The following is a 27,395-nucleotide window of genomic DNA, read 5'->3' on the forward strand; positions in this document are numbered from 1 at the left end:
CTGGGATCATGCCCTGAGCTGAAGGCAGATGCTCAACCCCTGAACCACCCAGGTGTCCACACAGAATGGAAGTAAACACACTCTCCATTTCATTGCACATTATCAGCATCTGTCAATATCTTTTTGTTTGTTTTTAATTTCCAACTTTTACTATTTTTTTCCATTCATCTACCAGCTTCATCTCTCTGCCACCCTTGTATATTTAATATATACCTTTCCAGTCTGTTATTTCTGTTGATTTAGACACATTCATATCCTTAAAAATAAATGTAGTGTTGTTTTCTGGGTGTGTGTATTTGATCTCTTTAAAAGATATTCCCTTATAAATCTCGTATTCTTTTTTTTCCCACTTGTCATGATATTTGAAGATTCATCTAGCTATATATTAACAGAGAACATTAATTATTTTTTAAAAAATATTTTGTTTACTTATTCATGAGAGATACACAGAGAGGCAGAGACATAGGCAGAGGGAGAAGCAGGCTTCCTTCAGAGAGCCTGATGTGGAATTCTATCCTGGACCCTGGGATCATGATCTGAGGCAAAGGCAGATACTCAACCACTGAACCACCCAGGCATCCCAACATAGAACATTAATTCTGAGTGCTGCATATTTCTTAATTATCTTATGTCTATTTCTCATTTTACTTCCCATTCCTCTTCTGATAGACATCTAGGCTTCCTCCATTTCTATTACCTCAAACAGTGCTATAAAAACTATTACTAGTGACAGTTGTAAGAGACCTGGGGTATAATTGCTACATCATATAGAATGTATAAGTGTAGTTAATTTACCAAGTACTTCCAGATTGCTCTCTGGAATGATTGCACCAGTTTACTGTCCCTAAAGCTGTGTGAGAAGTTCCTTATTGGGTGCTTGGGTGGCTCAGTGGTTGAGCATCTGCCTTTGGCCCAGGGCATGATTCTAGGATCCTGGGATCAAGTCCCACATCACCACATCAGGCTCCCCATGGGGAGCCTGCTTCTCCCTCTGCCTATGTCTCTGCTTCTCTGTGTCTCTCATGAATAAATGAGGTATTTTTTTAAAAAAAAGAGAGAGAAGTTCCTTATTTCCCAACATCCTCACCATGACTTAATATTATCAAACTTTATTTTATTTATTTATTTTATAATCAAACTTTTTAATTAGTGTTCTAATTTGCATTTTTATGATTAATACTAAGGGTAAATAGCTCTTCAGTTGCTTATTAGTCATTTGGGTTTTCCTGTTTATTTTTGTATCTTCTGTTTTGACAGTAGAATGCAAACTTTATGGATGCTGTTATTTGTTTGCATCTTCTTTCCTTTCCTGGTTGGTTTTGTCACAAAGTTATCTAATTAATCTTTTAAAAGAAAAACCAGCTCTGGATTTGTATAGCAATGCCTAGCACTTAGATGCTCAATATATATCAAATGAGCGATGAATAAAAGAATGCATGACAAATGAATGTTATTTGCTGCATAATAAACAACTGCACAACTCAATGACAACATGGGCGTGCAGACTGGTCTGCTGAAAGTTGTGGCTCTGCTGAGATCTATCAGGCTTGGCTCCAGTCTGCAGTTTGGAGTAATATCTAAATGATTTAATAACTAGATAGCATGGACAACAACTAATCTTTTTTTTTTAATTTTTATTTATTTATGATAGTTACAGAGAGAAAGAGAGGCAGAGACACAGGCAGAGGGAGAAGCAGGCTCCATGCACCGGGAGCCCGATGTGGGATTCGATCCTGGGTCTCCAGGATCGCGCCCTGGGCCAAAGGCAGGCGCCAAACCGCTCCGCCACCCAGGGATCCCAACAACTAATCTTAATAGAATGTTGAACATACTGGAACAGATAGATGCCTGTGTAACTATCTGATACCGGTGCAATGCTGAATGACAGCCTAACTTGGGACGATCATCTCTCTTTGCTAGTTATATGTATCATCATAATCCTGATTAATATCTCTATAATGCAAAGTTTTTATACCAAAATTCTCTGCCCAATGACCCAGTTCCTTTTTTTAAATAAATTTATTTTTATTGGTGTTCAATTTGTCAACATACAGAATAACACCCAGTGCTCATCCCGTCAAGTGCCCACCTCAGTGCCCGTCACCCAGTCACCCCCAACCCTGCCCACCTCCCCTTCCAAAACCCCTAGTTAGTTTCCCAGAGTTAGGAGTCTTTCATGTTCTGTCTCCCTTTCTGATATTTCCCACTTATTTTTTCTCCTTTCCCCTTTATTCCCTTTCATTATTTTTTATATTCCCCAAATGAATGAGACTATATAATGTTTGTCCTTCTCTGATTGACTTACTTCACTCAGCATAATACCCTCCAGTTCCATCCACGTCGAAGCAAATGGTGGGTATTTGTCGTTTCTAATGGCTGAGGAATATTCCATTGCATACATCGACCACATCTTCTTTATCCATTCATCTTTCCATGGACACCGAGGCTCCTTCCACAGTTTGGCTATTGTGGCCATTGCTGCTAGAAACATCGGGGTGCAAGTGTCCCGGCGTTTCATTGCATCTGTATCTTTGGGGTAAATCCCCAGCAGTGCAATTGCTGGCAATGACCCAGTTCTGATGCTGATCTGTTCTAAATTGGTTGGTGACATATTTTTGAAATCTTCTCCCTGTAACAATTAAGAGATCATTCACATTTTATCATGAACAATATGATTTTTAAGATTACAAAATATTAGGATGCCTGGGTGACTCAGTGGTTGAGTGTCTACCTTCGGCTCAAAGCATGATCCTGGAGTCCTGGGATCAAGTTCCGCATAGGGCTCCCGCAGGGAGCCTGCTTCTTCTGCCTCTGCCTGTGTCTCTGCTTCTCCCTGTATCTCTCATGAATAAATAAATAAATAAAATCTTTAAACAAAAAATATTACAAAATGTTTAAGATGTTAAAAGTTAAAATACTTTCAAGAAAAATCTGCAATTATGAATATTGTTTATCATCCAGCAAGGATATTCTTTTTCTTTCCAAATTAGATGACCTGACATAATATCAAATTATAATCATGGATTATTTTATTTATTTTTGAAGATTTTATTTCTTTATTCACGAGAAACAGAGAGAGGTAGAGACTTAGGCAGAGGGAGGAGAAGCAGGCTCCATGCAGGGAGCCTGATGCAGGACCTGATCCCAGGACTCCAGGATCGCACCTTGAGCCGGAGGCAGACACTCAACCACTGAGCCACTCAGGTGTCCCATGGATTATTTTACATAGAGTTTTTATATCAAAATTTAACAAAACAGTGATGAGCTTTATTTGACACTACAGTCCTTACTGTTCTCTTTTAAAATATTTGGGTCTAATATTCAAGGGTCAGAATATTTCTTCCTAGGAACTTGCTTTCAATTAGCCTATCTTGCCACTAGATGGAGAGTGATGACGGTGTACAGTCTCATAACCAGTCAGCCTTTAAAGATAGCTTTTTAGGGTACTGCATACGTTTGAAGCCTTGCCTTAATCTAGCAAAAGGTTAATATTCTGGTTTCAAAGGTAAAATTAGAAGAGTTCTTTCCCCTCTAACTCATTAAGTATGAATAAAACAAGGCTTCTTTTTAATTCCTCCTCTAAGTCTCTCTATATTTGTTTGGGAAGAAAAGGAAGAATTGTTGCCTCCAGTAATAGCAAGTAATCAATCAGTCGGTCCATCTATCCATCAATCTCTCTTAACATTTCAGTCTAGATGCTGAACTTGCCACCTGGTAGAAGAAAAAGATGTATCAACTGTTGTCCTGAAAATCTAAGGGTTCCCCAGAATTCATCCAGCCACATTAATCAGGAAAGGATAGTGATTCCCTTAGCAGATTCCAGCAGATGGAATGACAGCTGTCTGTTTGGGCCTTTCAGACCCCCCTGAATCAAAGAACTCTTTCTTATAGAGCTTCTTTCCCTCCAGAGCTCTTACTGCGAGTGGCAAGACATTCAGAGGCTGGACCCATTCACAAGTAACCCACAGACCTCATAAAACTATACTGATAGATATTCCAATACAATTCAAGTCTAGCATTTGCACCAAAATTGAAGTGGCTGAATCATAATCAAGTTATATAACCTTATTTTAAGTTAAAGCCTACAGGCTTACCTAAGTTTAATTTTAGGACAGTAGAAGAAGAACTTTTCCTTAAATATTTATTTGAAAGACATACAAAGGATTGTCTATCAGTACAAGCTATAGTAAGAGGCCACTAGATTTTAAGTCACTTATTTAACTAGCGATACGTGTGCATGGATGAACAAAACAAACGTTACATTTCTTATCATTTGAGATAATGAATAAAGGCATTGTTGAGAAATATTGGGGTAATGGGTGAAGACTTGACTGTAATTCACCTATGTAAGAATTAAAATGTTCAAACTCACTAGCAAAAGAAATTCTTAAGGTTTTTTTGTTGTTATTTTGTGTGTGTGTGTGTGTTTTTTAAGTAAACTCTACCCTAAATGTGGGGCTCCAACTCATGACCTCAAGATCAAGAGTCACATGCTCCATGTACTGAGCCAGCCAGATGCCCCTGAAATTCTTAGTTTTTAAACGATTTTTTTTTTTTTTTTTTTTTTTTTTGAGAGAGAGAGAGAGAATGCGAGGGTAGGGGATGGGGGCAGAGCAAGGGAGAGAGAGAATGTCAAGCAGGCTCCATATTCAGTGCAGAGCCTTAGAGGGGCTCAATCTCCTGACCCTGAGATCATGACCTGACCAAAAATCAAGTGTCAGATGCTGAACCAACTGAACCACCCAGGTGTCCTGTGTCATTTTCCTTTTTTAAAGTACAAATGCAGGGCACCTGGATGGCTAAATCAGCTAAGCCCCCAGGCTCCAAGCTTAGCAGGGAGTCAGCTTGAGAGTATCTCCCTTACCCTTTGCCCCTCCCCCTGACCCTACCCTTAAGGCTCTCTCTCTCTCTCTCTCAAATAAATAAGTAAATCTTTAAAAAAAAAAAAAAAGAAGAAAGAAAAGTACAAATGCATTTATCATGATTGACAATATGGAACAAAGACAGATATAAAGAGTATAAACTGGTATAAGTTTCCAACAGGGCAATTTTGCAACAATTATAAAAAACTTGAACAGAATTCATATTGTTTGGCTCAGAGATTTCACTTATAGGAATTTAATTATTTATCAGAGGGAAAATATGTATCAATCTAAAGTCAAAATTCAAAGAATGGTTAAATAAATTATGATTCAATGCTCCACTTTCCATATTAGTCTACTTCTAATACCTCTGATAGTCCTGTGCCTTTGAGGTTGGAAGGCAAAAACTGCATTTCCCACATGGCTTCACTGTTAGGGTCCTGGGTAGGTTTGGACACCAGGTCCATGGAGGCAGGACTCATGGCAGTGGCTATTTATGGTGCTGCAAACCCATGGGAGCTCGCATGGTTCTGCTGGTCACCGCTTTGTGATTTGATGACTTCCCAGAGGCAGTGCTGCCTCCAGAACAGGGAATTAGCAGGCAAGTGGAAGTAATCACAAGTTCACTTAGTTCCTGCCATTCCAAAGAGTTTAAGCCATCTAACACCCAATATTAAAATTTTGCTTAAATTAGGTATGACAGTCTGCAAGTGAACACCATGTCCAATAACTCATCTTGTATGATGGAATATGACACATCAATTTAAAAATCACATTGTGGGATGCCTGGGTGGCTCAGCGGTTGAGCCTCTGCCTTTGACTCAGGTCATGATCCCAGGGATCAAGTCCTGCATGGGACTCCCCACAGGGAGCCTGCTTCTCCCTCCTGCCGATGTCTCTGCCTATCTCTCTGTGTCTCTCATAAACAAATATATAAAATCTTAAAAAAAAATAAAAAATAAAAAAGAACTGTCTTGTAGTCCTTCCTCTGAATGACTGACTACCTTTTATCTGCATTGCATAGTCTTTATTCTAAAAGTGTCTATAAACATATACAGATCATATTGGTGTGGTCTCAGGTTTATAAGTTTTTCAAATAAAAATATGATGACTGTGTCATCTTATAGAATGGAGGTAGAAAACATATTTAAAACTTGGGACACCTGGGTGGCTCAGTTGGTTAATGTCTGATGTTGGCTCAGGTCATGATCTCAGGGTCCTGGGATCCAGCGGAGGTCTGGCTCCCCACTCAGCAGGGAGTCTGCTTGTCCCTCTTCCCCTCCTCCCTCATCATCCCTCCCCCTCCTAGTCCCTTTCCTGCTCTCTTTCTCTCAAATACATAAAATATTTTTAAAAAAGAAAATGTATTTAAAACTAAAATGGACTGTGCTTCTCCTATGTGCTGTTAAAAAGATAAATTGAGGCATATTAAAAATTTTGAGTTTAGCTGAGCAAAAATCAATTCAAATTGGGTGGTGCCAAACCAGAAATAGTTAGGGTGTTCCACCCACAAGAGCTGCAAAGAGACTTTTATAAAGAAAAAGCTGAAGTAAGGTAAGGAGATTATTTTTTCACTTTAATTCAATTAGTCAACATATAGTAGATCATTAGTTCCAGATGTACTTTTCAATATCTCATCAGTTGTACGTAATCCCCAGTGCTCATCACAGTAAGGAAATTAGTGATTGGCTATAGCTTAAAGCCTAGTTAGCTGTTGTTTGTCTTTACCTTTTGATGTAGTAACATTGAGGCATTTACAAGCTTAGGGTTTGGTTTGCTTACCTGGGTCAGCAGGATGTTTAGAGCCACCTCAATCCAATGGCCTCATTGGTTGATTAATTTGATACAGGTAGGGATAATGTAATTTATTTGAGAGGGAAAAACATTTCTGTCCTATTCCCTTACCCTCTTATAAAGAATGGGGACAACAAGCGGAAGACCAGTAGATTAACTGTTCAGAAGGAAAAAAAAACACCAAATGGAAGCCATCCTCCAACCTTCCATCTCTTCCCAAGAATTAGCTGAACAATTGGAAGCAGGAGATATGCAGGATTTATGCCATTTATGTGAATTTGAGCCAAATTTGTTTGAATATTGAAGGACAGGCTAGATGATAACTGCATTACTCCTAAAAAACGCTTTTGAGGGAAACTGGGTAGAACAGCATTTTAAGGTTAACAGCAGACGGGAAGTCTTTTTAGTTCTTAAGAGTTAAAAAATCATATGTAATTTTTCTTACAACCAGGTTGAACTCGAACTTATTCCGTGAATTTGAATGCTTGTTCTTAAAGACATAGAGGCCCTTTAAGAAGATAGTTTTTGGCATAAGTAATGATGGATAAGTTATAAATCAGTGGGAAGTAAATTGAGCCAGTAAAAGAAATTAGAAATGTAGTCGTATATCATTAAATCTTAATTTTGACAATGTTGTGAGCAATAGAAGCAAAAATAAAAAAAAAATGTTCACCTTTAGCCCAGAAAGCTGACTCAGAGCCTGCATAATTCCGATAAGGATCAAATACGTGCTGGCTGCTACATTCTTAAAGGGTCTCATGACAGTACATCTTACTGATAGTTAATACCCAGCTGAATTTCTTGCAGAAAACTCTTGCAAAAGTAATTTTACAAGTAGAAATTTGAAGCAGGGCAGCCTGGGTGGCTCAGCGGTTTAGCACCGCCTTCAGTCCAGGGCCTGTTACTAGAGACTCAGGATAGAATCCCAGGTTGGGCTCCCTGCATGGAGCCTGCTTCTCCTCTGCCTGGGTCTCTGCCTCTCTCTCCTCTCTGTGTTTCTCATGAATGAATAAATAAAATCTTTAAAAAAAGAAAGAAAGAAAATTTGAAGCAAACATTTATGATCTAATAGTCCCTGCACCGGTCCTCCCCCTTGAACACTAAGTATATAACCACCAGCTTCCGACAGGCAAAGCGCAGCCTTTTCTACACATCAGTCTGGTCCTCGTGCTGCTTAAATATATTAAGTTGCCACGTAAAATGTCTCAAGAGTTCTTTCTTGACCATCCTGAGCTCAAGGATCCTTACAACAATGTGATTTAAAAAAATTTTATTTATCTATTCATGAGAGAGAGAGAGAGAGAGGAGGGCAGAGACACAGGCAGAGGGAGAAGCAGGCTCCATGCAGGGAGCCTGATGTGGGACTTGATCCAGGGACTGGATCTCAGGATCCCGGGATCAAGCCTTGGGCCGAAGGCAGACGCTCAACCCCCCAGCCACCCAGGGATCCTTAATTGACTCTTTTTTAATGCTTGGTAGAATTCCCCTATGAAGCCATCTGGCCCCGGACTTTTATTTATTGGGAAATATTTAATTTTGATACAATTAAAAATTATACATAAATTGTATACAATTAATTGTGATACAATTTCTTTGCTGGTTATTGGTCCGTTCAAGTTTTCTATTTCTTCCTGTTTCAGTTTTGGTAGTTTATATGTTTTTAGGAACTTACCCATTCCTTCCCAATTGCCCAATTTCTTAGCATATAATTTTTCACAATATTCTCTTTGTTTGTATTTCTGTGATGTTGGTTATGACCTCTCCTCTTTCATTGTGATTTTATTTATTTGGGTCCTTTCTCCTTTCTTTTGGATAAGTCTAGGAGGGGTTTATCGATTTTATTAATTTCTTCAAAGAACCAGCTCCTGGTTTCATTGATCTGCTCTACTGTTCTAATGAATAGTTTTTGTGTTGTCCTTTTTTGTTGTTGTTGTTTCCATATCATTTATTTGTGTTCTAATCTTCATTATTTTCCTTCTTCTGCTGGCTTTAGGCTTTTGTTGTTCTTTTTCTAGCTTCTTTAGGTGTAAGGTTAGTGTTGTGCCCAATATTGAGAATCCGAGAAACCACCAAGGAGCCGACACCGATGCAAGTGAACGAAGGTTTATTTGCAAGCTCGAGCTTGGGTCCAAGTTTACCGACACAGCGGAGCAGGGACTTGGACCCCGAAGTGGGTTACAGCTGGGTTTTTTATAGGCTGGTCTAGGGGACCTCCAGAAGGGGGGGAGGAATTTCTCAAGTTCCGTTTACATTCTGATATGGGGCTTAAGGGCATTGAGCTCTGTTCTCATTCTAATATGGGACTTTCTGCCTGGGCTTGGGCTCTGTTGTCATTCTGATTTGGGATTCTCTGCCGAGGGCAATTATGAGCTCTGTTGTCTTTCTGATATGGGATTCTCTGCCAAGTACATTGAGGACATTCTGTAGTCCCCCCCCCCCCCCCAAAGTTCAGCTCTTATTCACAGGCCTAAGATGGCTGTACTTGTGCTAATGCTAAACTTGAGGTGGGATGGCCTTAATTTTTCTCGGCCTCCACAGTTAGATTGCATATTTGAAATTTTTCTTGCTTCTTGAGGTGGGCCTGTATACACTTTCCCCTTATGACTGCCATTGTTCCATCCCAAAGGTTTTGGACCATCATGTTTTCATCTTATCTGCTGTTCAGTCCACATTATGGTAAAAAATTATTAGCCTTCAATATTCATGTGTTACTTACAGCTTTAGCCACACAGAGAAAATGATTCCCAGTCTGATTCCTGAATTCTAAATTCTGGGGGAAGTGACTTGGAACTTATTCCTATTCCTACTTCACCTTCCTAAGCTGTGGCCATAAGATAACTCTGCCATTATACAAAAGTGTCTACCAATAGCTGTGTATCTGAGGAGCAGTTAAGCACAGTTGTAGAGCTGGTCATAATGCCCTACAAGTGTCAATTGTTAGATTTTCAGAAATTCTGGAAGCTGGTTGTTGGGTGTGGTTTTTTTTTTTTTTTTTTTTAAGATTTTATTTATTTACTCACGAGAGACACACAGAGAGAGGCAGAGACACAGGCACAGGGAGAAGCAGGCTCCATGCAGGGAGCCCAATGTGGGACTCGATCCCAGGACTCCAGGATCATGCCCTGGGCTGAAGGCAAACGCCCAACCACTGAGCCACCCAGGCGCCCCTGGAAGCTGGTTGTTAAACACACGGATTATTAAAAATTAGATTTATATAAAGCGATAGTTAAGTGCATTATATTTAAAACAAAAGTAACAAATTTCAAGACTGATCACTTCCCAATTTTTTCAACTAAAATTTAGTATTGTCTATGTTCTTGAGGTGATCTATATTTACATCTATTGCATCTGCAGAGTGGAAATAATATATACGTATGCTACTGCATACTTCTCAACTTTATTGAGTGATGTGATGTCACATTTGTAGCTTGAAATAGGTTATGGTGGGAGTATTTATACCACAGAAATGGGCAAACACTACAGAGAAGACTTTTTTTTTCTGGAGAGCTGGTTTTTAAATATTTACCAGCTTACCACCAGTTAAAGGAGTCCAATTACCCTTTACTATTTACTACTTCTACTACACTAGATGATAAATTCCTTTAAACTGGCTGTAACACAATTGATTCTAATACAGTAGTTTCTTTTATGATTTTTGATATAGCTTTTAAGATCTTATTCATTTATTAGAGAGATAGTGAGAAAGAGAGTACATGTGGGGAGGAGAGGGAGTAGGAGGTTCCCCTCTGAGCAGGGAGCCCCATGTTGGGCTCAATCCCAGGACCCTGAGATTATGACCTGCGCCAACGCAGCTGTTTAAATAACTGAGCCACCCAGGTGCTCCTGATTTTTGATATTCTAACCAAGTTACAAGAAAACTGAGTATGTACCCTGGTTAGCATGATTTGAATCTAATTGATTGTGATGTTTTAAAGGCACCACATCCAAATATACTCTTTATAGTAGAATTCATTCTTCAAATGATTGGATTATATTTTTCTAATACCAGTGGCAGTAAAGGATAGAGGATAGACAGACCTTGGAATCAGAAAAGGCAAGTTCAGACTCTAGTTCTGCAATATACTAGCCATGAACTTCTATCTAGCAATCTATAAAATAAGGGTTAAATGACAGTGCACATAAAACACTTTTTATAGTGCTTGGCAGCTAATCATTACTCAGTAAATTTTGAACTGTTATCTTAGGACATTATTGTCCATGTATCAGTTGCTTCATCTCTAGTTTCCCTAACTCTCCCAACACACATGTATAATACCCTCACCCTTGTACTACGCATTGCCTCGGTATAATGGGCCTGTACTCAATTTAGATTTCCAAGTTAGAATCTCAAACATTTACTGGAAAAAAAAAAAAGCATTTTGAGTTCATTTTCATGTCTGCATTCAACAAATAATGGCTGCGCAGCTCCTTGTTTAGTACTACGGGAGGATAAAACTACAGATAGGGTAAGGATCATACATTTTTTTAAAAGATTTTATTTATTTATTTATTTATTTATTTATTTATTTATTTATTTATTTATTTATTTATTTATTTATTCATGAGATACACACACACACACAGAGAGAGAGGCAGAGGGAGAAGCAGGCTCCATGCAGGGAGCTCGATGTGGGACTCCATTCTGGATCCTAGGATCACGTCCTGAGCCAAAGGCAGATGCTCAACCGCTGAGTCACCCAGGAGTCCCCCCCCCCTTTTTTTTTTTTAATATTTTATCTACTTATTTGAGAAAGAGAAAGAGAGAGAGAGCATGAGTGGTGGGAGAGGTAGATGGAGAGGGGGAGGCAGACTCCCTGCTAAGCAGGGAGACCCATGTGGAGCTCTATCCCAGGACCCTGAGATCATGACCTGAATCAAAGGCAGACACTTAACTGAGCCACCCAAGTACCTCAAGGATCATACATTTCTTTTTTTTTTTTTTTTTAAGATTTTATTTATTTATTCATGAGAGACAGAGAGAGAGAGAGAGGCAGAGACACAGGCAGAGGGAGAAGCAGGCTCCATGCAGGGAGCCCAGCATAGGACTTGATCCTGAGTCTCTGGGATCACGCCCTGGGCCAAAGGCAGCGCTAAACTGCTAAGCCACCCGAGCTACCCGGATCATACATTTCTAAAATTTTCAAAAAATTTTAAAAATTGTTTACCATTTATTTTCATAAACACTTTATAAAGAATTGTACTATTCTGGTACTCCAAGTATATATATCCCAATTTTGGTTCAAAAACTAAGATGGTGGTTTTAAGGATAAATTACTGCTCACCAGGAGGATAAATTACTGCTCACTATGTGTTTGGATAGTCATGTACACAAGTAGCCACAAAGAGAACAGCAAGTGTAATGGGACTACAGAGCATGCTGTGGTCACTTGAGGCAAACTGAGGGATATCTCTCTCTCTCACACACACACACACAAAATACTAATTTTCCTTTATACAAGGTATACATACTTAACATTTTTTTTTTTTTTTTTTTTTATGATAGTCACAGAGAGAGAGAGAGAGGCAGAGACATAGGCAGAGGGAGAAGCAGGCTCCATGCACCAGGAGCCCGATGTGGGACTCGATCCCGGGTCTCCAGGATCACGCCCTGGGCCAAAGGCAGGCGCCAAACCGCTGCGCCACCCAGGGATCCCCCCATACTTAACATTGATTAAAAATTAAGGTCAATAGGGACGTCTGGGTGGCTCAATGGTTTAGGGCCTGCCTTCCACTCGGGGCGTGGTCCTGGAGTTCTGGGATCGAGTCCCACGTCAGGTTCCCTGCATGGAGCCTGCTTCTCCCTCTGCCTGTGTCTCTGCCTCTCTCTCTCTCTCTGTCTCTCATGAATAAATAAATAAAATCATTAAAAATGTAAGCAAATAAAATTGCGGTCAATAAAAGAAAAGTAGAAAGAAAATGTCACAGTTAGGAAGCATGTTTGATTCCTTATACAGAGCATGGAGGGTACCAATGCACAGCCTTTTAGGCAAATGCCACATAAAACAACTGGAATATAATTTAAGATACAAGAAATAGCTCTGATTGTTTCACAGATTTTGCTGACTTAATCTCATCTCTAGCAAATATCTTTCTTATTTCCTTCTCCCAGAATCAAGTCATCATTATGGGGAGTTAGTGTTGATTGTTTTTTTACTTTGGCTGCTCTTTATGCCATAAACAGCATTTTAGTCTTCTGCTCTTGACCCTGTGGATTTTTTTTTTTTTATTCATGGCCTCTGGCTTATCTGTTTCTGTTTCTGCTGATTTTACTTTTTTTAAAAAATTGAGCTATAATTGACATATAATACTGTATTAGTTTTAGGTGTACAACATAATGATTTGCTATATGTATATATTGTGAAATAATTACCACAGGACATTTAGTTAAAATCCATTACCACACATAGTTACAAATTTTGTCCTTGTGATGAGTACTTTTAAGCTTTACTCTCTCAGCAATTTTGAAAAATGCGATACACTATTATTAAATATAGTCACCATGATATATATTGCACTCCCAGGACTTTTTTATCTTCCGACTGGAAGTTTGTACCTTTTGACCACCTATCCTTATTTTGCCTACCTTCCTACTCCTTGCTTTTGACAACCATCAATCTGGTTGATTATAAACTATATAACTATAATTATAAATTCAGCTTTAAAATTTTTTATTTTATTTTAAATTTTACTTATATTTATTTAATTTTATTTTCTATATTTTTAAGTAGGTCCCATTTCTAGTATGGAACTACTAGCCCACAATGGGGCTTGAATTCATGACCCTAGATCAAGACCTGAGCTAAGATCAAGAGTCAGACACTTAACTGACTGAGCCACCTAGGGGCCTGTGGTTCACACATATAAATGTGGTTCCACATATAAATGATGTCATATAGTATTTGTCTATCTCTGTCTGACTTATTTTACTTTAATTAGCATAATGTCCCAAAGGTCCAACCATGTTGTAAAAGGCAGGATTTTCTTCTTCTTCTTCTTCTTTTTTTTTATAGCTGAATAATATTCTATTGTACACACACACACACACACACACCAATATTTTCTTTATCCATTCATTAATCCATGGGCACTTTGGTTGCTTTTCCATCTTGGCTATTACAAATAATGCTACAATGAACATGGAGGTGCAGATATCTTTTCAAGATAATGTTTTCATTTTCTTCAGATAAATAACTAGAAGTGGACTTGCTGGATCATATGGTAATATTATCTTAATTTTTTGAGGAACCTTCATACTGTTTTCTTTTTTCTAAAGATTTTACTTATTTATTCATGAGAGACAGAGACAGAGACAGAGAGACAGAGACACAAGCAGAGAAGCAGGCTCCATGCAGGGAGCCTGACTTGGGACTCGATCCCAGGTCTCCAGGATCACGCCCTGAGCCGCAGGTGGCGCTAAACCGCTGAGCCACCCAGGCTGCCCCTTCATACTGTTTTCAATGGTGGCTGTACCAGTTTGCATTCCCACCAACATTGCACAAGGGTTCCCTTTTCTCCATATCTACTGAATACTTGTTCTTTCTTTCTTTTTTGATAATAGTCATTCTAAAGGTATGAGGTGAGATACCTCATTGTGGTTTTGACTTGCTTTTCTGATGATCAGTGATGTCGCACACATTTTCATATACCTGATGGCTATGTGCATCTTCTTTTGTGCATCTTCTTTTGAAAAAAAAATAGTTCCTCTACCTATTTTTAATTGGACGGGGTTTTTTTTTTTTTTGGTCTTTTTTTTTCTGCTCTTGCGTTGTATGAGTTTTTTTTTTTTTTTATACATTTTGAATGTTAACTCCTGATCAGATATATTATTTTCCCATTCCATAAGTTACTTTTTCATTTTGTTGATAGTTTCCTTTACAATACAGAAGCTTTTTTAGTTTGATGTAGTTTCACTTTTTTTTTTTTTTTAAAGATTTTATTTATTTATTCATGAGAGACACAGAAAGAGAGGCAGAGACATAGGCAGAGAGAGAAGCAGGCTCCTCGCAGGGAGCCAGAGGTGGAATCGATTCCCGGATCCTGGGATCATGCCCTGAGCGAGCCAAAGGCAGAGGCTCAACCATTGAACCACCAAGCCGACCCACTTGTTTTTGTTTTTGTTGCCAAATCCAAAGAGTCATTGTCATGACAAATGTCAAGGAACTTACCCCTATGTTTTCCTTTAGGAGTTTTATGGTTCGGGTCTTATATTCAAGTCTTTATTCCATTTTGAGCTGATTTTTGTGTATGGTATAAGATAGATGCCCAGTTTCATTCTTTGGCATGTAGATATCTAGCACCATATATTAAAGATGCTATCTTTTCCCTGTTTTTTGTTTGTTTTTAAGAGTAACAAATGTTTATTTAGAAATGGATAAGTAATACAAAGTCTTCTTCCTTATTGCCTCTTCCTTTCCTTTGAACAAGAGACACAGATGGGGAATATACAAGAGTGAGTGAGAGGTAGAGTGGGACACAAGAGAGACCACATTCTCTTCCCAGTTTCCTATGATGACATCGTGTTGAGCAGAGTAGAAAAACAGGCTTCAGCCCCCAATGTATCATATGGCTATCCAGAGGACAATGTCCAGATCACCAGACAGCTGCAGCTGGGCTCAATGAAACTCTGTAATAACCAGAGAGGCCTGACATGGGAATAGGATGGGGGAGGAGAGGGTAAATCATGCATGCAATGCCTTCACTGTCCTACTTTGAAACAGAATCCAAGCAGTGATCCAACTGTCCCTAATACCTGGGAGACCAGGTCTGTCTGGGTGCTTTCTTTGGCCAAGAGGGAGAAAGGGTAGGAGGAATGTCTTCCAGTACTAAAGAGAACTAAATTTGTACCCATTCAAAGAGGAAGAAGGGAACAAAAGGAGTTTCTTTTCTTTTCTTTTTTTTCTTTTCTTTCTTTTCTTTTCTTTTCTTTTTTCTTTTCTTTTTTCTTTCTTCTTTCTTTCTTTTTCTTTCTTTTCTTTTTCTTTCTTTCTTTTCTTTTCTTTTTTTTCTTTTCTTTCTTTTCTTTTCTTTTTTCTTTCTTTTCTTTTTTTAGAACTGGAAGTAGAGCACCATTAGGCACATTCCTTAGATTTCCCAGACCTGCACAACCCCAGAGCTGGAGGACTGAGCTGGTCTCAAACTCAGGTCTTCTCTGCTTCACAGATTTAATTCTGTGGAACATGAGTTTGTCGGTTTCCTTCTTCGCTGGGCTAGCCCAAGCAGGTCACGAGAGGCTCTTAGTACCTCAAATCCATTTTACTTTTTGGCTTGTGCCTTTCACAGCACTTGCTACTGGTTTACTGGTTTTGTAGAGCTCCCTGAATCCTGCTCTCTAACTCGCTCCAGCTCTGCCAGCCTGGATTCCCATTACAGCCCCAACAAACAAACAGAAGACTGAGAATGACATTGGAGCAAGGACACCTATATTCAGGGTTAAGTAGGAGGAAAGTAAGGGTTACCTGTTGATTTTCATGACTCCCTCCCTGTAAGGTTACCAGAGGTTGGCTCTGTCCCTCTATCCATGGCCCCAATTCCTAGCAGTCAATACTATACAGTTATCTTATCTGGATTCTGGTAACTTCACCCTGAATTTTCTCATTCTAGCCTAGTGTAGTGCTATGGAATCCAGATTAAGTGAGGAAGAATATAGCCAGCATTTGTAGCTGAGTTGCACAGTCAGTACTGAGTAAATGCCAGCTACTGATATTATTGAGAAATAGAACAATTTTAGAAGCCCAGAATCTTTAAATACCCTAGGAGTAATTGTTTTTTAAATGCTGTGCAAAACCCTGGTTATTTTTAATACTATATTTTGAAAATCTGTTTCCTATTTCAAGAATTAAACCAATATAATTTTCATTAAAGGAGGCAAGGCAGTCTTCTGTGGTACACACAAAAAAAAAACACTAAAAGAAACTTGATGTTGATATCTAGATGCAGAAGAAAAGGTTCAGGTACCTGGTTTCAAATCAGAAGACTAATATAATTTCAAATGTAAGAATGCTGTGTAATATTTAATTAGTATTCATATTTTTATTGACTTTTTCAACTTAAAAGTTTGTTGTTATAGTAAATAACTCCATCCGCTGAGCATGCGGTTTAAAGGAGATAATATACGTGAAAGAAAAGTTAAAGTTCTAAGTAAACGTGCCAGTCAAATGTTATTTTAAGACTATATACTATGCTGAATTGTGCAAGCCAGAACACGCTACACCAAGCACTCTGCTACATTACATTCAATTGTTCAGCAATATTTACTGTGGTTTGGTAAATGTGATCCTTCCTCATTCTTTGGCAGTTCTGGAAGAGTTTCAAGCAATTTGTTAACCAGAAAGGACCTAGTGTTACTAGGAACCAGACTTGAATTCAGTCTGATTCCAGAAGATGGTGCAGAATACATATTGAAATATGCTTATTGATTCCCATCAAGGTATCTTTAAATCTTTTTTTTTTAAGATTTGATTTATTTATTTATTTATTTATTTATTCATGAGAGACACAGAGAGAGAGGCAGAGACACAGGCAGAGGGAGAAGCAGGCTCCTCGCAGGGAGCCTGATGTGAGCCTTGATCCTCGATTGTGTCCTGAGCCAATTCCTGGACCCCAGGATCACGCCCTGAGCCGAAGGCAGACCCTCGACCACTGAGCCACTCAGGCGTCCCTCTTTAAATCTTTATAAACCTATCTCCCATGGTTCAGGACATTCCCTCTCTAACTTCCTGATTGTGTTATTTTATAAAAAGATCTCATCTTTAGGATGCATGAGAGAAGATATTTTCAGTTACTGCTTAGCTCTGATAACATAATCATGGATTATCAAATGGTATTTTGATATCATCTCAATTTTTTTTGGCTGTTTCTCTTGTTCTTTAAGATTATTAAAGAAAACTTCAAATATATTTTTAAGAAAGTAGAGAGGAGAGTATGTGTCTCTATGTATGCACTATCACCCATTTTCAACTCATAAGCATGCTTGTTTCATAGCTAACCACCCTATAACTTCTGTTCTTATATCGCTTCTTTTGAAGCAAATCTTGGATTCTGTATCTTACCATCTGTAAATATTTTAGTGGGTGTCATGAAATTATAAGAATTCTTTTTAAAACATAACTTACTACAACTAAAAAAAATCAACAACAAGTTTTTAAAATTAATTCACTCAGTTTTTGAAGTTTGTGATAGGTATATGTGAGTATGAATATGTGTTTGTGTGTGTACTCATGTATTCAAATCAGCGTCTAAATAAGGTCCAAGGTATTAGTTTCATAGAGCTGCTAAAAAAAAAAAAAGTGCCTGAAACAGGGTGACTTAAAACAATAGAAATTTATTCTCACAGTTCTGGAGGCTAGAAGTCTGAAATCAAAATGTAGACAGGGTCATGCTCCTTCTGAAACCTGTAGGGGAGACTCTTTCTTTGGCTCTCTTAGCTTCTGGTTTTAGCACGTTATCCTTGGAGCTCCTTGGCTTTATCACCCAACCCAACTCTGTTGTCACTTGCGTGTTTCTTTGTGTATAACACTGTGTCTCTTTTCCTCTTGTCAGAATACCAGTCATACTGAGTTAAGGGCACACCCTACTTCACTCTTACCTCACCTTAATGAGTTACATATGAAAAAACCCTATATCCACATAAGATTACATTCTGAGGTACTTCAGTTTAGGTCTTCAACATATTCTTTTGGGGGACACAATTCAACCTATAACATCGATGTACTATAATTGGTTTATTGTTTTTACATCTCTCATATGTTTAATGTATAGAATACTTACTCCTGTAGAATTTCCTATTGTCTGGATTTTGCTAATGGTATTTGTATGGATTACTTAACTTATTCATCTGTGCTTTTCCTATTCCCTAGAGCATGATTTTTCAGCATGAGCACTATTGGCATTTGGGTAAGATAGTTCTTCGTTAGTGGGTAGGGGTGTGTATGTGGATAGCTTTAGACTTCTGTGCATCATAGGGTGTTTAACAGCATCCCTGGCTCTTACCCATTATGAGCTACTAGCATTTCTTCTGTTGGGCCAACCATAAATTTCTCCAAAAATTGCCAAATATCCCCATGGCACAGAATTTTCCCTGGTTTAGTTTTTTGGCAAGATTATTTCATAGATAATGTTATGTATTTCCATCAAGGGGCACATAAAATCTGATTGTCTTTCTGATATATAAATTAGCAACCTTTAATAATCATTGCCTTGATCTGTATTTCATTAATAGCCATAAAATAGCAGTCCTAGCTTTATCATTGCTTCACCCCGGCCATGTATTAGCTCATATACGTTCATAGAGAAACTTTATCAACTATTTGCTTGGTAACCCCAAGATACAGTTCTACCTGGAAACACAAGGTTAATGATGATTTCTCTTTGTTTACAAGTTTTTAAAATAATTTGTTCCTTAGTTAGCATCATCCAAAGAGGACCGAGGGGCCTGTTTCTTTTTAACTATTTTAGAATTTATCGATTGAAACATAATCCAATGCAATTTTATCTTTACAGAGGAACAAAGTGTCTCATATTTGGCTAGTGGGAGCCACTTCAGTTAGCAGCTCTTCTGAGTCATTTTGACAGGATCCTAGCATTCTCTGATCAGTTTTCCAGTATGATCAGATGTCTTTGATTCACATTGTATATTTGCCTTCCCTATGTTGATATTCTTTAAGACTTGGGATTGAGTCTTCCTTACTCTATAGACCTTTTCCAGGGCAAACGCACACTTGATACATAGACACTTCAATCAGTAATAAATATTGGCCAGGTAAAGGCAATTGAGAGGGATGATTCTTATTGAAAAGTGATTAAAAGCATTACACGTCAACAAAAGCACACAAGCACTGTGTTGGTTCAAAGAAAGTCTTAGATCAGCAGGCATCAATTTGCAAGGTGTGTAATGTAATCTAGTCTTGCCTGATTTATTTATTCTTTTTTCTTTAGTCTTGCCTGATTTAATGTTGAGTATTGTGAAAAATATGTTTCGGAGACTCCAGATTTTATTGTTTTCCTCTGAGGAGTGCTGATGACTTTGAACTTATGTATGACTGGTTTTACATTTTATAGGCATTAATCTTTGGAAGGTGCAAGGTGTTTTCCATTCCTGCCCTCCAGTGGGCTCAACCCTGAAACTCTGTCTCCTCAAATCTTGTACTGCTCTTGTTTCAGGCGAGGTCCTGATTAGGCCCTTGGGATCCCTTTCATTGGCATTCTCCTTACATCCTTGACCATACCATGGCCTCTTTTTCCCTCAGAACCTTTGTATGTGCTGTTCTCTTCCTGGAAGACTCTTTCCTTCACCTGTTACTAGGTATCAGTCTCAACTTCACCTCAATAAGGCCTTTACTAGTTTTTCCACATAAAAAGCTCGCCTCCCCAACCCTGCCTCACTATAATTGCCTCTTACTTGTGTCTTTCATAGAGTTCATCATGATTTTTTAATTTTTTTTTTTACTTATGTCTTGTCTCCTTAATTAGAATGTAAAGTTGAACTCCTTGAAGAAATTAGAATCTATATAATAAATGAATCTTTATTATTATTTTTTTTTTAATAAATGAATCTTTAAACCCTAGAGTCTGTAACAATATTTGGGACTGGAACAGGAATTTAATAAACACTCGCTGACTGAATCAATAAGCGAGTAGAACATGATATAATGCTTTTCGTGATTCAGCCTTTTCTTACCTAACCATTGAATATCGACCTGAATCCAACCAGGGCAGCTCTGCCACCTTGGACCTTTTTTTCCCGAAAAACATCGTTCTACCCACCACCTCTACCCTTTCTTCCTAGGTTAATAATAGTGTTTCAGTTCTCAGGTAGGCTTAATTGTCCCTTCCCCAGAAAGCTTTCCTGGACTCTATTCTGTACCCTCCACCAGTCTGAGTGACACGCCCCTGAGAGTCCCCATAACACTGCGTTTACTTGAGGCACTACTATCAATTGGGTGGGGGCCGGAGGTAAATTGCCTGGACTTGAATTATGTTTGTTACCACTCCTGGTGACCCTGAGCACTTTAATTTCATATTTCCTCACTTTCCCTTTATGTAACGTAGAGCTAGAAATAATCGAATTGGGCTTTTGGAAGATGATATTAGATTGCACAGGCCAAATACTTAGAGCAGTACCTGGGCACACAGTAAGCACACACAATTTTCAGCTATTCCTATTACACACCAATCTTCTGTTATCTTGCTTCTTCCATACATTTTACTGGAGAATTCCTTAAGGGCAGAAATACTGTTGTTTATCCTTCATTCCTAAGCGTCTGATAAGCAGCTGGGTTTTACATTACCTGTTTTTTTCTTCCTCTTCCCCCCCCCCCGCCCCCCCCCCCCCCCCCCCCCCCCCCGCAGGCCCTCTTTGAGCTCCTCCCACTGACATGAGCTTGGCCTCAATTTGTTACAAAGGCCAGCAAAAAACCAAGACACTCTACACTACTTGTCTTCCTTTGAACAAGCTGTTAGTTTTTATGTGACAATGTTACCCTTGCTTCCCTTCAAAATTTCCTTCACTTGTGAACTCAGTTATGGGACAGTGAAACTAAGGGACATTTTCAATCTTTTGGACAATGAACTTTTAAATTTATTTTTATTTTTTTATTTCTTTTAATATTTTTATATTTTTATTTTTAATATCTTAATTTTTAATTTTTTATATTTTTATATTTTAAAATTTTTAATTTTTTATATTTTTTATTTTTATATTTTTTATTTTCTTATTTTTTTATTTTTTAAATTTTTAATTTTTAAGATATTTTTTATATTTTTGTATTTTTTTACTTTTTAAAATTTTTTATTTTTATTTTTAATTTTTTAAATTTTTAAATTTTTATATTTTTTATTTTTATTTTTATTATTTATTTATTTATTTATCTTTATTTTTTATTTTTATATTTTTATTTTTTATATTTCATATTTTTATTTTTTATTTATTTGTATTTTTATTTTTTAAATATTTTTATATTTTTTATTTTTTACTTATTTTTATTTTTTATTTTTTACATTTCTTTATTTATTTTTTATTTTTTATTTTTATATTTTTTATTTTTATTATTTATTTGTAAATTTATTTTATTTTTTATTTATTTTTATTTTTTATTTTTTAATTTTTAATTATTTATTTTTTTATCTATTTTATTTTTTATTTATTTTTATTTTTTATTTTTTAAGTATTTTTTTATTTTTTATTTTTTATTTTTATATTTTTTATTTTTATTAATTATTTTTAAATTTATTTTATTTTATTTATTTTTATTTTTTATTTTTAATTGTTAATTTTTTAATTTTTAATTTTTCATTTATTTTTTGTTTATTTTATTTTTTATTTATTTTTATTTTTTATTTTTTAAGTATTTTTTTATTTTTTATTTTTTTAATATTTTTATTTTTATTAATTATTTTAAAATTTATTTTATTTATGTTTATTTTTTATTTTTAATTGTTAATTTTTTAATTTTTAATTTTTTTATTTTTTAATTTATTTTATTTTTTATTTATTTTTATTTTTTTAATTTATTTTTTTATTTTTTTTGGACTATGAACTTTATGAGGATTTCCTTGCAGATTTTTTCCCCCTCCTTCCAGATTTTACCGTATTGTGTAGTTAGGTGACTTTTGGTCACTTGTGGAGTTTCAATTTCCCCAGAGTCTGTTTACATCGACGTGCGCCCCCCCCCCGCCCCGCGCCTCGCTAGTGTCTAGATCAAACCCGGGACTTCGTGACTTACGCAGCTGCTAGAGTACAGCGGGACTAACCTCCTCAAGCACAGCGAGCGAGGCGGGCTTTTCTGGGCCAGGTGAGCCGGCGGCGTCCGCGCTGCCCGCGGCTCGGCCTAGGGCAGCGGAGCAGAGGCGGCCGCCAAGGGACCGGCCCGGACTGCGCCCGCCTCCGGTTTCCGAGCGGGGCCGCGAGCTGCGCGGCACAGCCGGAAGCACCGTTGCCCGAGGGAGGTCCGTCAGTCGGCTTTCCGGGGAGGAAGCGGCGCCACCCGGGCGCACCCAGCGCGGCCCCCCGCCGGGCAAGCTACAACCCCGGCGACCCAGTCCCTAAACGGAGCCTCCAGCGGCGGACATCCGGGCTGCGGGAGGCTGAGCGACGTGATGACGCCACCACGCGCCCCTGCCCGCCCGCCGCCCCGCCGCCCCGCCGCCCCGCCCCTCTCCGCACTGTGACGCTTCCAGCGAGGAACGAAGCGTAAACAGCGCAGGGCATTTCGGGAGCGGGATTGTTTCGCGCAGGAAGCAGGCTCCATTTTAGCGCCGCCCGCCGTCGCCATCTGTTTCCCTTCCCTCCCCCTCGCCCCCTCCCGTCCCCAAACCCCAACGAGAGGGCCGGGCCTAGGGCGCCAGGGGTTGCGGTGGAAGGAGAGACGGGAGAAAGGGAAGGAGCAGGAAGGAAAAGGGTGAGTGAGAAGGGAGCGCCGTGGAGGCCCAGTGAGCAGCGCGCAGCCCAGCGGCCGGACTGACGGACGTGCCCGAGCCACGGCTGCCGCGGCTGCGGCGCCCGCGCGAGTCGCATCGAGGCGGCGGCGGCGGCGGCGGCGGCGGCGGCAGCGGCGGAAACAGGAGGGGAGCAATGGCGGCCGACAGCCGGGAGGAGAAAGGTTAGTGCGGAGGAAGGTGACCGGGCGGAGGCGACGCTCCGGGGTGCTGGAGGAGCCGCGGCGTCGTTGCGGGGTGGGGGAGGGTGGGGGGTGGGGCTCGGGCTCAGCCTCAGCCTCAGCCTCAGCCTGCCCCGCGCCCGGCCGCCGCTGCCCCTCCGAGACTCCCGCACTCCCTGGAAGAGACCAGGCCCGCCTTTTGGTCCTCGGTGCCCGTCTGACCTGGCGCTCCCCGTCGCCTAGGGTGGTGGTTCTTGATCCCGTTCCCCTCTCGGCTTTCCGTTTGGCAGCCCTGGGCGCGGCCGAGAGGGCCTGTTGTGAGTGGCCGGCCGGCCCCCAGGTTTATTTCCCGGTGGGATGCTGGCCGCGGATGTAATGCGTATTTTCCGAACGGCTCTTTTCTTTGAGGCAGAATTTCGAAAAGCTCTTAATGGCGCGATCAAAACTGGTAGCCGAGTGAGAGCGGTGTTTAAGAAGTTGTGCAGGTGCAGTAGTGGATCCCGAAAAATACCTACCGAGTTACTTACGGCGCTTCCTGTTAAACAGGCAAAGGGGCAAGAATCGCTCTTTTGGTTTTTTGTTTGTTTGTTTGTTTCCGAACCCTTATTTTGGAAGACATTATGTTTGGAAAGATACTTAATCTGATTTAGACTTGGCAAAAAAAAAAAAAAAAAAAAGAAAGAAAAGAAAAGAAAGAAAGAAAATCCTGGCCACTATTCTGATAGAAACAAATTGTGCTAGCCCCCAAAGGATACGACCGGGAACAAATGGGAGTGATTTATAGAAAGCTGTAGGAATAACATTACAGTGAAATACAGGAAGAACTGGTGTTGGCAGAATGGAATGTCATGTGCTTTGAAATGCCGACCTCCCAGGCCTACAGGTATTAATACATATCCCGGATCATTACCCGTCTAGCGAGTGATCTGGACTGGATGCTGCTTTTAGGGGGAGTCTTTTTCTGACTTTAAGATTACCTTGGTAGTTTTGGAAAGGTTATAGTTGATTAAAAAAATATATATATATATCCATATATATATATATATATGGCACAGCTGCTGCTCTGTGTCTCACAGATCTACTTGTCTGTGTGGCTAATTAACCTGGGGGTGGGGGGTTTGTTAAATGGATTCTAGGGTCAAGTTGCATTTAGGCCATGATCTCTCTAATTTTTCTTTTTAAGAGGAAGAAGAGTCTTCGTGCTTCAGCAAACTGCTCAAGAGTAGGGACAGGCTTGGGAAGTGGTGCGTGGGAATATGTTTTAAGATACTGATGCTGTCTTAAGGCAATTTAGTGATTGGGTTGTAGTAGTGTAAGGAATTTTCATTAAATCTTACCTCCCCCCCATCCCCAGAAGTTTGAAAGGAATGTGCACTTCAGGTTGCACGGTGATAGTGATGAGAAGAAACTGCTTTTAATTACTAGTAAAGTCAGTTATTAAAGTAGATGATTTTAATTAATAAAAATTAATTCGGTCACCATTTGTATCAGAGTGTAGTCTTTGAGCTGTGTGTGTGGGAGTGGGTGGTGGTTGTGGTGGGTGAAATAGACCAAATACAAAATGAGTAAAAGTCAAGTACTTCCCAAGAATTCATTGTTAAAACGAACATAATTGTTGCCAGTGATGATGGAGACACAGTAATGTAATGTACATTGTGGAAGAGAAGTAGGTTATGTTTAAAAAAATTTTTTTTTGAAATGGATTTAGTGCAATCCAAACACACTTTATAACATTTTTAGGGACTTAAAATGCCACCTATTAGCAATACTTAGGATAAGTCCTCTAGCTTTTGAAAGACCTTACATTTGTGTAGTTTTTAAAAAACTTAATTTCTGTAGTTGAATTTACATCTATTTTAAAATCTCTGATATAAGTGCTTACCTTTATAGTTTAGATCAAAGATTGTCTCTAGTTTACTGGGAAAGCTAGCAAATACAAACTTGGAATTGTTTATTGTGTAGTAAGATTTCTAGGATAACTTATTTTGCAAATCCGGAAACTAAGGTCCAAGGTGTCTCACTTAATCATTGTCACACAACTAGAATAATAAGCAGAATCAGAATACCTAATTCACTCTTCCTTCCCATACTTGAACAAGAAAAAGTGGGAAGTGAAGTACTTACTGTCATTAGTAATCTTATATGAAGCATTACGAAATTATAAAGTTAAGCTCTGTAAGAATCTTAGACTTGTCACAGGCCTTCGATGATTTCATGAATGGTGTAGAATCATGATAAGAACTGAATTTAAGTTGCAGAAATTTGCTGTTAGTCACAGAACAGTTAAAAGACTTGGTTATAGAGTCCTTGGATTATTGGGCTTTGTACCTTAACTGTATAACAGACATTAACTTTTATAATGCTCTATAATACCCATACTTAGAAGCTGAAACCTATATATGACAAATTGCCAACTCCCTCTGATTCCTGTGGTGATTCTATGTCCAAAAAGTGGATTTGAAAGATACTGGAATGTTGGTGGTGTTAAATAATGGTAGTTTTTCTATGTAAGGAATGCATGTCTTTTCTATTTTAAACCTCTTGTGTTCATTTTATTTCTTAAGCTCTTAGGAAGTTCTCTCTGAAAAACAATGTAAAAGTTTAATATATCCAAAATGAGGATAATGAGTTACCACTTTAATAAGTAACGTGCTTTCCACATTACCAGATTGAAAGCTCCATCAGGGCCAAGAGTGTGTCTCTCTTGTTCACCAGATTCTTGGTGAACAGTTAATCATGACTCAGTGCCTTGAATAAATGACTTCCAAGGTTGGACTTCATTGGTAACTGTGAGACATTTGTTACTTCTATCCAAAGCTAAGAGTTTTCTCCATTTAATTTGTACACACAGTCACACAGGCAAGTACATATAAACATGCACACACAGTTGTATATACATACACATGTTCTATGTACGTAGTAGAACAACCTTTAGAAAAAGGTTGACTGTTTTTAAAATATTTTATTTATTTATATATTTATGAGGGGGAGAGATACAGATAGAGATAGAGAGAGAGACAGGCAAAGGGAGAAGCAGGATCCCTGCGGGGAGCTCAATGTGGGACTCGTATCCCAGGACCCCCGGAATCTCGCCCTGTGCCACCCAGGTGCCCCAAAGGTTGACCTTATTTTGGTCCACTTTAGTTAGAGTTTTAGAAAGCATGGACTATGTATTTGGTATTCCAGTGTATTTGTTCTACTCAATAGAAATAGGATAAAAAATTTAAAATGCTCTCCTTAGACTTCAGATTGTATGCTTATTGGAGAGCAGCAAATTTGGGTGGGGCGGAAAATGTTAAGTCTCTACACTTCATTTAGCGGAATGACAGTTTTGAATGACAAAACAGTAACTGAGACTGGTCTAATGTTAAATGTAACAGAAGGGGAGGTTCCAGAAAATCTTGGTGTCAAAGCCCATTAAAACTATATTAAATGAATTAAAAGATACAGTGTATTTCGGTGTTCTGTGTTGTAAAACAGGATGTGTAGTATATTTAACTGCCAGGTTTTCTTTGTTTAAGTACTCTAGGTCTTAGTTTGTTTCTGGACCCTCAAATAAATAATACTTTGTATCTCCTGATCCAGAAGCTTTAGGCTGTGTCTCAGATAAAGGTTAATTTTCTACACTGATAACCCCAGAGTTAAGGTTTTTGGCCTTCCTGGGCCAGGAATTTCAAGATTAAGGTGCAATTCCGGTATAATGCTAAGAGCACTGAATTTTTCACAGATGATTGCACTTCCCCAGAGGAGTCAAGCTAGCAGCAACCTGCATTTTTGTTTTATTTTATTTTTTTCATTTTTGTTTTATTTTTGAAGCAACATTTAAGTCAGTTTCAAATGGAAATACGAGTTTGGGAATCCTCTTGAAACTTTGGAAGATTGGACAACATGGTGCTTGAATTTTGTTGAAGTAGTTAATCCACTAGAATTGTGTAGGATTGTCCTTGCTATTTCTATTTCATAAAGTCTCTTACATGCCAAATTTTTTTGCAGCTATTTAACATTATTTGGGAGTTACTGCATACTGGGGTCAGGCAGATAAAGTACTTGTTTAATAGTTAATGTAGGTGTTAGGCTAAAGAAAAGTAAAAGAGCAAGGATAGTTTGTGTGCAGGCAGTATTTGTGTGTGTGTGTATATATATACAC

General features: G+C 38.7%; 2 protein-coding genes across 11 annotated transcripts in view; one reads left to right on the plus strand and one right to left on the minus strand.

Moving 5' to 3' along the window:
• Nucleotides 1–22,924, minus strand: part of LOC144283036 (uncharacterized) — a 32,271-nt gene extending 9,347 nt beyond the window's left edge. Inside the window, exons 1-4 of the mRNA XM_077846665.1 lie at nt 22,766–22,924; nt 22,404–22,694; nt 2,732–2,839; nt 2,306–2,629 (exon numbers count right to left, since the gene is read on the minus strand). Of these exons, the coding sequence (XP_077702791.1) occupies nt 2,306–2,629; nt 2,732–2,839; nt 22,404–22,694; nt 22,766–22,924 (882 nt within the window). The remainder of the gene's footprint in view (nt 1–2,305; nt 2,630–2,731; nt 2,840–22,403; nt 22,695–22,765) is intronic.
• YTHDC1 (YTH N6-methyladenosine RNA binding protein C1) overlaps nt 22,854–27,395 on the plus strand; it is a 39,564-nt gene continuing 35,022 nt past the window's right edge. The window contains exon 1 of one of the 10 annotated variants that reach the window (XM_077848211.1): nt 22,854–23,251. In XM_077848211.1, coding sequence (XP_077704337.1) covers nt 23,224–23,251 — 28 coding nt within the window. In that variant the 5' untranslated portion in view covers nt 22,854–23,223. Of the gene's footprint in view, nt 23,252–23,800; nt 24,132–27,395 lie in introns of those variants that run through there. The other 9 variants (XM_077848219.1, XM_077848217.1, XM_077848209.1 and 6 more) reach the window with 9 other exon arrangements.

The sequence above is a fragment of the Canis aureus genome, chromosome 14 (assembly GCF_053574225.1).
Source record: "Canis aureus isolate CA01 chromosome 14, VMU_Caureus_v.1.0, whole genome shotgun sequence".
NCBI lineage: Eukaryota > Metazoa > Chordata > Mammalia > Carnivora > Canidae > Canis > Canis aureus.